Source organism: Lagenorhynchus albirostris, chromosome 14, assembly GCF_949774975.1.
Source record: "Lagenorhynchus albirostris chromosome 14, mLagAlb1.1, whole genome shotgun sequence".
Classification (NCBI taxonomy): domain Eukaryota; kingdom Metazoa; phylum Chordata; class Mammalia; order Artiodactyla; family Delphinidae; genus Lagenorhynchus; species Lagenorhynchus albirostris.
The window spans coordinates 62,382,634-62,393,505 of NC_083108.1; the positions used below are offsets into that span (position 1 = coordinate 62,382,634).

General features: G+C 58.3%; 1 protein-coding gene across 5 annotated transcripts; it reads right to left on the reverse strand.

The window, feature by feature from the left end:
• Nucleotides 1–1,305: 1,305 nt before the first annotated feature.
• On the reverse strand, nucleotides 1,306–10,758 carry P2RX6 (purinergic receptor P2X 6). 5 transcript variants are annotated; one of them, XM_060121049.1, is made up of 12 exons: nucleotides 10,561–10,758; nucleotides 9,732–9,882; nucleotides 7,965–8,036; nucleotides 5,017–5,092; nucleotides 4,733–4,826; nucleotides 4,560–4,640; nucleotides 4,341–4,482; nucleotides 4,143–4,168; nucleotides 2,730–2,823; nucleotides 2,596–2,661; nucleotides 2,350–2,427; nucleotides 1,306–2,261 (listed from the first exon to the last, which is right to left on the reverse strand). In XM_060121049.1, exons 1-12 carry the CDS (start codon nucleotides 10,692–10,694, stop codon nucleotides 2,178–2,180), a joined length of 1,098 nt encoding a protein of 365 aa, XP_059977032.1. In that variant the 5' UTR covers nucleotides 10,695–10,758; the 3' UTR covers nucleotides 1,306–2,177. The 5 variants fall into 5 exon arrangements, 2 of the variants coding, with proteins under 2 accessions (XP_059977032.1, XP_059977031.1); XM_060121048.1 differs by having other exon boundaries at nucleotides 4,143–4,252; XR_009534712.1 differs by lacking the exon at nucleotides 1,306–2,261 and adding an exon at nucleotides 3,633–3,679 and having other exon boundaries at nucleotides 2,353–2,427; nucleotides 4,143–4,252.
• Nucleotides 10,759–10,872: the final 114 nt, after the last annotated feature.

Genomic DNA, 10,872 nt, shown 5'->3' on the forward strand with positions numbered 1-10,872 from the left:
AATAACTGCTTAGCCAGCCATGTGGCCTGTGTCGTGTCCATTGTTCTTTGCGGCACTGAGTCCTCACCTGCCCCCAGGAACCACGCGATTGTCCCCAGTGCAAAGCAAAGGTGCAGAAGTTCTGCAAGGGGGAGATGCCAGCCCTGGGACAGCCCTTAGTCGAGGACACTCAGGCCAGTGCCCTCTGCCCTGCTCAGAAGGCACTATACATACACCCATATGCACTAGGTACAAGAGGGGCAGTGTCAGGCTCCCCTCCTCTGGGGGATGGGTCCAGACAGAAGTGCCCGGGCCCCAAGGAGGCCACCTAGAAAGGGCAGCAGAGTTCGGGGTCCCCTTGGTTTCTCCAGAGCATGGCATGTGCCTGAGGCCTGCCTAGGGAGGCAGAGGCACACACACAGCTTCAAGCATATATCCACGTGCCCGCGCGGCTACCCTGGGGTGCGCACTGTGTGCAGACTGAGGCAGCAGCTGTTTCCAAGCTCAGACCCTGGTGCTGCTCTCCAGCTGCCCCAGGGGATGCGTGCGCAAGAGCCTGAACCTGCCCCAAGTGCCTTCCAGCCCCCCTGGTCCTTGGGGTGGGGTCCCCAGGCCCACCCTGCACTGCCCACTCGTCTCCCAGGTGATGCTGTGCCCACCACAGGCACCACTAGCTCCCGTCTCTGCCTGTAAGGAGCACGCAGGAAGCTGCTGTCGACAGGCTTTACTCCTGGACCCTGAAGCCATACATCAGCTTTCTTTGGGCCCCATACATGGGACCCCACCCCGGTAAAGATCTCAGGGCCATGTTCTCTCACCCTGACCTTTGTGGCCTGCCTCCCCAGAAACACTGCTCTGGGGATTGCGAGGCATCAGGGACCCCAAGGCTTTGCTGAGGCTCCAGATGCCAGATGGTTCCAGATGCTAGCCCAGCCTGAACCCCAACCCTGCCCTCCCCAGCTGGCCCATGTCACTGCCCCGGCAAGCGGCCAGCATGCCTAGTCACCGGGCCCCATGAGAAAGCAGCCCCTCGCCTCCCAGGTGGGCACTCCCAAACCCCTGCCGCTCCCCTGGGGCCAAGACAGGGTCAGACCCCTGCAGCCAGTCCCTCCCTCCCAGCTGTAGGCTCCCTGGCGCATGGGGAGTTCTCCAGCGGGCAGGACTCACACCCTGTGAGGACGTCACAGCCAGATCCAGGCCAGCCTGCCGGGGCCTCTGGAATTTGTTTGGGGCATTCCTTCTGGCCACTGGGCTCCACCCGAAGCGAAGGACAGGGCCTCCTTCGAGCAGTTGCCTCGGGCTGGTTCTTAGGTGTGTGACCTTGGGTAGCAGTGAATTCCAGATATACATTCTCCCCACCCCCACAGTTCCAGGAGGTTGAGCTGGGTGTCACCAAGGAGCACACAGACGGTCCCAAAGGACCCAATGACCACCAACTCAGCTTCTCCATCCTCTTCTCCCAATCCCAGCCCTCCACAGTCTGAGGGCTGCCACCGGAAAGGGCTGGTGCATGCGCCATTGCCAGGTCCTAGTGGGTTGGATCATCTGCCTGCCCCAGTCTGAATTCCATGGATGACCCCCCCAAACTGGGTGGGGACAAGCCCCAGGTACCCAGCACCAGAACAGCAGAGACAGCCAGCCCTCTTGTCAGACCTCTTTCTACCCTGCCCTAGACTACGGCAGCACAGACCCTGGAACGGCGCTGAGAGGGTGGGGGCTCTACCTACAATGGGGGTGCTGCCAGGGGAGAGGGCTAGAGCCTGCACAGCTAGTGGAGGGTCTGTGCTGACCACTGGTGAGTGAGCCGCTGCTGGAAGCCCTGGTGACAGAGCTGGGAGAGAGTTCTCCAGACACAGCTGGAGCCCTTGTGACCAGCGCCCTGGGACATGTTCCGCTGCAGGTCTCTGTGCAATAGTAGCTTCTGCTGCTCCCTGGGCAGTAACCCTGCTGAGGCCAGAGTCAGGGTAGGGACAGTGTGCCTGGGAGTTGAAGGATGGAATTCTCCCACTCCCTGCCCTGGTCCTGCTGGGGCTCCATCCATGAGGTTCCCAAGGCAAGGCCCCTCCCTTCCCAGCCCCGACCCCTGACAGCAGGGAACAGGCCTCAGGAATGGGCCAGCAAGCAGGCGCCAGGGCCAAGGCTTTGGTGTCCAGCTCCTGGTAGCAGCCCTGGCCGTTGGGACAGGCGCTGGGGCCCCTCTAAGGAGCCTGGGCAGCCAGATGCAGGGGTGCAGATGCCGGTTTTGTCTGCTCAGGGCTGGCGGTCACCTTTGGAGCTTTTGCCTGCAGATAAGGACAGCAGGTCGGGGCTCAGGCCGACGTTCCCCAGAAGTGTAGCAGAGCCCAGGCGCCAGGCAGGCCAGCAGCTTACCTCCTCATACTTGGTCCTCCAGTAGAAATGAGCTTCTCCATCCACGTACAACAGCAGCAGGTCACACAGGAAAGTGATCTGGGAGAGGCAGGACTGACCTGTGTCCCGGCCCCCAATCCGTCCTCCCGCCACCTCCCCAGACCTCCCCCCAACTAGACCTAACGTCAGGGGGCTCGGCTGTGCCATCGGATGGGCCTGGGCCCACATTCACTGAAGCCAGAGGGAGCACACTTGAGCCAGACTCACCACGCCCAGCCAAGCTGCTCCTGTGCCCAGAGTGATGAGTGTGGGGATGAGCCCGAACTTCCCTGCCTGAGAGAACTGGGTAAGCCTCTAAGCCGTGCCTGTCACCCCCCACCCACCCGCCCCTGCCCACCTACCCGCCCAGTGACGAGGATGTCAAAACGGATCCCGTAGAGCTTTAGCAGACTCCGGACCTCCACACCCGAGGCCTCCCACCAGTGAGTGGCCGTCCTGGGGGCAGGAGAGAGTCTGGTGGCCTGTTCTGCCCGCTTCCCGGCCAGGCTGGCCCTCCCAGGCCTCCATCTTGCTCACCCACTGACTCCACAAACCCCCAGCCCTACCCTGAGTCCTGGGTTTTTTGTTGAGGATACAGGGAAAGAGCAAGCAGGACCCGCCTCTCAGGAGCTCCCTGCCTGCTGAGGGGATGAGGTAGAGGGGTCTCTAAATAGATGCCTGCAGTGGGGGCAAGGGGAGCTGGGGGGCAGGCCCAGGGCTGTGAGGGTCCAGAGGGGGTAGCTCACTCTCCCCTAGGAACCAGGGAAGGCTTTCTGCAGTGGGGACACGCAGGTTGGTTTTCCAGGGATCAGGAAGGAGTTCTAGACAAAGCAGTACCAGCGAGAGCACAGAACTAAGGGGAGCAGAGCACAGGTGGGGGCCAGCTCCACATAGCTGCAAAGGGCAGGGGAGGTCAGTGAAACCAGTCCAGGCAAGGTCCGCTCGTGTGTGTGTGCACGCAAGTGACGAGGTGACATGAGGTGGCAGAAACATAGGATCCCACTGGGCAGCAGCAGGGGAAGGTCTGCTTGGGAGACTCAAAGGCATGAGAATAAATGCAATGCAAGTTCCTTGAGTACACCCTGGATTGGAAAATAAAAAGATTTTGGACTATTATTGGCACAATTGGGGAAATTTAAATATTAGATTCATTCTGCCAGTGTTAAATTTCTTGAATGTGACAACAGGACAGCGGTCATTTGGGAAAGGTGCTTATTCTCAGGACAGCCTGGGGAGGGGTGAGTGTCTGCCGGACATCTCCTTACTTTCAAATGGTTTGGTCTGAAATCTATCTAAATATATGCAGCTCAGTCTAGAGAGGAGAGAGAAAGCAAACGTGTCAAAATGGTAAAAACAAAAAACAAAAAAAACCCTGGTGAACCCAGATGACAGCTATATGGGTGTTCACGGTACTAATTTTTGAACTTTTCTATAGATTTTTGTAATTTTTTTGATAAAACCTTAAGGGAAAAGTAAAAAAGAAAGCCCCCTGTGCAGTGGAGGGAGGTGCTAGAGGCAGGATGGGGGAGGAGGGGCTGGGGGAGGGGTCCCAGCAGCAGCAGGGGTTGGGGTGGAGGAGATAAGGCTCAGGAGGGAGGCTGGATGGAGCCTGTGTTGGGGGTCGTGGAGCTGAGACCACCTCCTCCTTCCCCTGGGCCCCCCTCCCACATACAGTGGCCATCCAGAGTTCTGGGAGGGGTGGTCTGTGCCGGCCACCACAGGAGGACAGGCAGATGAGAACCTGGCTCGGAGCAGGTGGGCAGTGGGGGCCGCACCTGAAGTTGTAGCTCCGCTCCTGCAGCTGGAAGGAGTAGTGGGGCCAGCAGTCAGAGGCCCTGGTGTCCAGGTCGCAGTTCCAGTGGACGTGGATGCCCATGGCACCGCCCTGCACACAGCACAGCACTGCTCCACTGGCTTGGGGCCCGGGGCCCTCTCCCAGCCCTCCCAGAACCCTGCCCCCTCCACAGACCCACCAGCAGCGCCAGGTCCTCAAAGACCCCTCCAGCTGCGGCCATGAGGTCCCTGATGCGGAACACAGGGCAGGAGGGGCTGGAGCGCGGGTCGTAGCGGCAGCGCTTGAAATATGTTGGGTCCTGGGTGTCCAAGGCATTGGACCTGAAAGGGGTGGGCCAGGGTCAGGCCAGGCAGGGGACACAGAGGGTCTTCGACCAGCCAGGACCCTCCCACCTTACTTGGAGAAGTTAAACTTGCTGAAGGTGACGGTGTTTTTGATGAACAGCGTGAAGTTCTCGGCCTGGACCAGCAGGGGCTTCCTGTGGGGCAGGGGGCAGGGCGGGGGGGGGGGGCGGTGAGTGGCAGGCTCTGTGGTCCTGGGGCAGGGATGGAGGATGCGGGGGAGACTTACACAGGCACAGCACCACTCTCCACTGGGCACCAGCCCCGGATCTCACAGGTCCTGTGGGTCCCGTTGAACACTACGCACTGGCCCGTTTTTATGCCTTGAAAATGCAAGACAAACTCCAGGCCCTCAAATCTCCATGGGGCCTGGGGAGGGGTGGGGAGGGGGCCGTTGACAGAGAGACGCAGAGGCACCATGTGCACTGGTGAGCCACCCAGGGTCCCACCAGGCCCCCGGAGCCCCCATTCCAGTGGAAGCACTGCAAGGTGGGGGTTGGGGGGGCCGGTTACCGTGGCTGTGGGTCCCTGTCTCCCCTTCAGGACAGTCCTGGTCGGCCCAGCAGCTAGCCAGCGGGATGGAGGGGTGCTAGGGGTGAGAGAGCAGACTTGCCAAGGGCCGAGGGATGCCTCCTCCGTGACCTGCCCTGCAGTCCACAGGGACTCGCCCCTCCCTGCCTTAGCCTCTCAGGGATCTCTGAGTTTGGGGGCCCAAGAGAAAGCTGGAGGGTGCAAATGAAAGGGGGGCGTGAACAGCCCTGGCTGGGTAGGGGTGCAATTGCTGTATTCCAAGGCTGAGCAAGACTCCTGCCCTGCTACTTCTGTGGGGGCAGAAGTGGTTCATCCAGGGGGACTGCCCTGGTGGTGCAGTGGATAAGACTGCGCTCCCAATGCAGGGGGCCCAGGTTTGATCCCTGGTCAGGGAACTAGATCCCATATGCCGCAACTAAGTGTTGGAATGCCGCAACTAAGGAGCTGGCGAGCCACAACTAAGGAGACCGCCTGCAGCAACTAAGACCCCACACAACCAAATAAATAAATATTTTTAAAAAAAGAAGTGGTTCATCCAGGCCTAGCTCCTCTGGTCCAATTCAGAGGACAGAACAGGGAAGATGGCAGGACAGTGGGGAAGGTGAGTTCATGCCAGGGTGGAGGTGCTGGGGGCTGACCAAGGGGGCGGCCCTGGTGGGAGGGGTGTGGGAAGTACACAGGCTCCTCCCTTCCCTGCTGGTTCTTCTGTAAAACAGGGACATAGGTGCCTGCACACAGCGACAGAGTTCTGGGGATCAGCCAAGAAGGGAAGGTGGTGAGCTTTCCGGGGGTCCCAGGCCCCGAAAGGAAGGCACAGCCTCACGGACGCAGTTCTGTAGTTCTGTCCCGGCTGAGGCTTGACGCTGCTGCCCAGGGCACCCAGTTCAGGGGCAGCAGGGGGGACACAGCATCTGGTGGTAAGAAGGGCTCAGGGGCTCTGAGCCAAATGTGATTAGAGGGCAGAGGACAGTGTGGAGCCACCTGCTCTGCCTTGCTGTCCCTACCTGTGTCCTGAATCTGCCCCTCTTCTCCACCCTGGCTGGGCCACCATCTCCTTTGTCCAGACCCCATGGTGACCAACATGGGTCCCCATCTCAGTCTCATTCTCCTCCATCCAGCAGCCTGAATCATCCCTCCCAAGGCACAGAAGATGAAGCGCCCCTCCCCTGAGCCCCTCTGCGCCCCCCATGCTCCTGTGATCAAGCTCAGCTCCACAGCAGGGCTCTTGGGGCCCTGATATCTTGGGCTCCACCCTTCCCACTCCAGTCCAAACAGGCTCCAACCCCACTGAGCAGCAGGTGACCCCAGAGATGCCTCACCCCATACAGCAGGGGCCTTTGCCCACACAGCCCCCTCTGCCTGGATAGCCTCAAGATCCTGACTGAGTCTCTGAGTCCAGTGGGAAACCCTTCCTGAGGCCCTGAGCTGGCAGAGGAGGCGCCTCCCTGGGGCTCCTAGCTGCAGCCTCTGCCCCCGTCGCAGGACCTGGCATCGTGGCTGGGCTGTCTGTGCAGAAGCTCCTTGGCGTATGCAGGCTGGACTTCTGCAGCCCCGGGGGAGGCTCAGCAGGTTTCTGAAGCTGTAACAGTACAGGGAGCACGGTGTGCTGGGAGGGACCAGACGATCAGGACCCTCAGAGGAGCTGCTCTCAGGAAGCCGGGTGGTCAGATCTGGTGGTCAGTTTCATGGGACAAGCCAGAAGCCGGGACACAGGGCAAAGAGGAATCCCATGGATTCCAGAAAATGCAGAACCATGGCCCCAGAAAAATTTCAGGACAGTCCACACTGAACAATAAATAGGCGTCATCTGAGCATTTGGAAAGGGAAGGACATCATGCGTTTGCCCAGTGCACACACATCACCTCCTCTGAGGATGGGGCTGACCAGGGACATGTGACATCCCCAGCAACTGTGGTGGGACCAACGACCAGGACTTAGGGGCAGGGACCACACAGTTACTCTCCAGCCCAGCAAGCAATTAACTTTTAGCCTCGATTAAAGAAAGATGTCACCATGGAGGTAGGCTTCCAAGGCTATGTCCTGGTTCCTGACTGTTCAAACAAAATCCGCAGCTAGGAAACTGTACACTTAAAAATGGTTAAGATTGTAAATTTTATGTTACATGTATGTTATCACAATTTAAAAAATTGGAAAAAAATCCACAGCTGGAGAGAAGAGTCAGTGGGCTCTGTGACAGAGGCGGGATCCCTGGGACATCCCTACGCAAGGGGAAAAGGTGAGATTTCAGGGGGAGGATCTGCATTTCTGGATAAGAAATGGATCTGAAGATGGCAGGAGACGGGCTTGACCACAGTTGTAGTGAAAAGTACCCAGAGACCATAAGGGACCCTGAGTGCAGCATAAGCAGGAGTGTGCTGTTTGCGCACAAAAATGGAAGCTGCCCCAGCACACATTAATAGAGGCTGTGCGTAGAAAAGGGCTTGCCTGGTTTTTTTTGTTTCTTTTTGTTTGCACTGGGTCTTCGTTGCTGCGTGCAGGCTTTCTCTAGTTGTGTCGCGCGAGGGCTACTCTTCATTGTGGGGCGCGGGCTTCTCATTGTGGTGGCTTCTCTTGTTGCAGAGCATGGATTCTAAGCACATGGGCTCCAGCAGTTGTGGTGCGTGGGCTCAGTAGTTGTGGCGCAGGGACTTAGTTGCTCTGCAGCATGTGGGACCAGGAATCGAACCCGTGTCCCCTGCATTGGCAGGCGGATACTTAACCACTGCACCACCAGGGAAGTCCCCCAGCTTGCCTCTTGCTATTATAAGAGCCCACCTGAGCACTGTGCCCCGTTCTGGGTGTTACCCTGACAACCTCCAGAATGCCCAGAGGTGGGACCAGGATGTGGAGGGGCCTGGACACCTCATGGGGGACAGCAGCAGGAGATTCTGGAACTAGGAACCTGCTGGGAAGCCCTCAGGCAGCCTTACCTCTGGGCATCTGCCCTGAACTTGTTCTGGCGTCACAAGGAAATTGGTCACCAAGAAGAACACGTTCTCTCCCTAGAAGACAAGTGTCAGGGTTGGTCTCTGCTCCCCACTCCCATCGGGAGATGCCAGAAGCCAGCAGCTTGGCTTGTGCGGGAAGGGGCCCTGGCCCCATCGGGTCATCAGCCCTGAGCCCCAGAAAAATGCTCTCCAGTGAGGCAAGGGAGGCAGAGACAGGAGGTTGGCTGGGCTGCTGGCCATTTCTGAGCCCATGTGTGCCTCTCACATTCATTTAGTTGCTCAACCAGAATTTTCCAAGAGCCTCCTGCTTCCAGGCACTGAAGATCCAGGTGGGGAGGTGTGCCCCTCACTGCAGGCATGGCCAGGGGCCAGGGGAGCCGGAGGTAAGCTCTGTTTGGACAAAAGATGACTGGCGCCTCTGTGCTGCACATGAGAGCTCAGCGGGTGTGGGGGATGCACGCCCAGGAAGGGGAGGCGAGGGCTGGGCAGAGGCAGAGGCAGCGGTATGGTGGTAGTCAGGATCTAGAGGGGCTTCATGGCCACCATCATGAAAGGAAGCCTCCTAAGGGTCAAAGGTAAAGGCTGGCAGACTCAGCCTGGATGCCGCATGGGGACCCACCAGAAGACCTCAGCCATTCAGGGATGGTGTGAGCAGTTGTGAAAGCTGTTAGGAAATGGTATGAACAGGAGGGAGGGACGGTAAGGCATCCAGCAGGTCCAGCCTCGGCACTGGTGGATGTCATTGGATGACAAAAGGCCACACTGGGAGAGGGAGATGATTTCTCTTTGGATGTGGTGGGTGTGCACCCAGGAGGCAGCTGTACTCAGGGCAGGTGGTCACCAGGGTTAGAATTTGGGCACCAGCAGGACAGAGGAGGAAACTAAGGTTGTGGACAATCGGGTGGAGGGAGAAGTTGCCGGAAATGCAGCATGGGAGGGGCAGAGGAGGAGCACTCGACAGCAGTGTTCCAGGTCAGAGAGGAGGCGTCCAGGAAGCTCCAGGTCTCGGCACCCTGCACCCCTCTCACCCCACCCTCAAGCTCAAGCCTTGAGCTCCTAGACACTCCTCTCCTTTCCAGATGCAGACTTTTAATTTATTTTTTTCTTTTCCATTATGGTTTATTACAGGATACTGAATATAGTTCCCTGTGCTATACAGTAGGACCTTGTTGTTTATCCATCCTGTATATAAAAGTTTGCATCTGCTAATTCCAAACTCCCAATCCATCCCTCCCCCACTACCCTCCCCCTTGGCAACCACAAGTCTGTTCTCTATGTCTGTGAGTCTGTTTCTGTTTCATAGATAAGTTCATCTGTGTCATATTTTAGATTCCATATATAAGTGGTATCATATGGCGTTTGTCTGTCTCTGCCTGATTTACTTCACTTAGTATGATCCTCTTTAGGTCCATCCATGTACCTGCAAATGGCATTATTTCATTCTTTTTTATGGCTGAGAAATATCCCACTGTATACATGTACCACATCTTCTTTATCTACTCCAGATGCAGACTTTGTAAATGCATCCCTCTGGTCTGGCTTCCCAACACATCACCTCCTCTGCACGGAAACCTCTTACACATCCCTGAAAGCCCTGTCCAGACACCACTCCTCTGTAAGGCCCTTCCTGAGCGTGGCCCTGTGACAGCACCAGCACCCCCTCTGGCATCACATCCCTCTCTTGCACACATTCGGTGCAGGGGTGGTATCAGAGGTGCCAATACCTGGCAGCAGCACCAAGTCACCCACCTGTGGTGGCTTCACGAAGTCAGCCACATCCCACAGCCGGTTCCCCAGCTCCTTGATCTGGGTTACGGAAACCCCTTTGAGTTTGGTGATGACAGAAATCTGGGGGTCCAGGTCCTGCTCCTGGTAGCCTTTTTTGGCGAGGAGGGCCCACCTGAGAAGGAGGCAACAGGTGGTATGGTATGTCCCCGGCACACGGCAGATCTGGGACCACCTGCTCAGTCTCTCCCCCGATACCCTCCAGGCTCCCAGGCCAGCATTCAGGGGCCCCACCTACTCCCCACCTCATTTCCCACACCAAACACCCTGCACAGGCCAGAGGCTCTGGCCATGCATAGGAGAACCAGTACCCTCATCAGGCACCCATGGGCTTGGAGATGCCCACCACCACCTCCTTCACCAGCCAATCCTCTCCCCCTGCCCGGCCTAGATCCAGCTTCCTCTTTAAAGACTACCCTGACCCAGCTTAAACTGGTGGTCTCTACTGGGGGCCTTAGTGCTTCAGCTCTCACAAGTGTCAGGGACTACCTCCTGCCGGCCGGGGGCCTCCTGTGCAGGGATGGCGGCCCATCCTGCTCTGTACCCAAGCCCAACATGGGGCTGGGAACAAGGCACAGGAAAGAATGCAGGTGGGCACCCAAGCACACAACCTGCTCTTACACCCCACTGGCCTCTAGACAGACGGAGAGCCTTCCTTCTGCCCACCTCCTGACCTGCTCCACAACCACCAGCCCAGCCCCTGAAGAGTTAGACCTTCACCCCTCAGCCCAGCAGGACCAGCCTGCTCACAGGACCTCCCTCCGGCTAGCACGCCCAGGAGCCGTTCTCTTACCCCACCACGTAGACCATGACCCCCAGCTGCAGCAACCTCTGCAAGGCGCCCACCCTCCAGTTCCGGGTCCTCACATACTTTTCCGTTTTGTAATCCAGAAGCCCCCAGCCCACCATGGCCCCTGGGGAGACCATGCTCCCAGATCCTGCCGGCGGCTGGGGCGCGTGAGTCAGCACAGCAGCTGCAGCCACAGCTGAACGGGAGGTAAAGCAAGAAGCAGGCGCCAAGCCGGGCCAGGCCAGCAGCTATTAAAGGGACACTCAGGACGGGATTCAGCCTCCACCTCCCAGGCCCAACCCCCAGTTGCCCTGG

What these genes read in the sequence shown, in the direction of transcription:
- P2RX6 (XM_060121048.1), bottom strand. Translation starts at nt 10,694, where the DNA reads ATGGTCTCCCCAGGGGCCATGGTGGGCTGGGGGCTTCTGGATTACAAA. An exon ending in TTGAGGACCTGGCGCTGCTG is followed by an intron (nt 4,253 to 4,340) that starts GTGGGTCTGTGG and finishes TGCTGTGTGCAG; the next exon opens with GGCGGTGCCATGGGCATCCA. An exon ending in GAGCAGCTTGGCTGGGCGTG is followed by an intron (nt 2,428 to 2,595) that starts GTGAGTCTGGCT and finishes TGCCTCTCCCAG; the next exon opens with ATCACTTTCCTGTGTGACCT.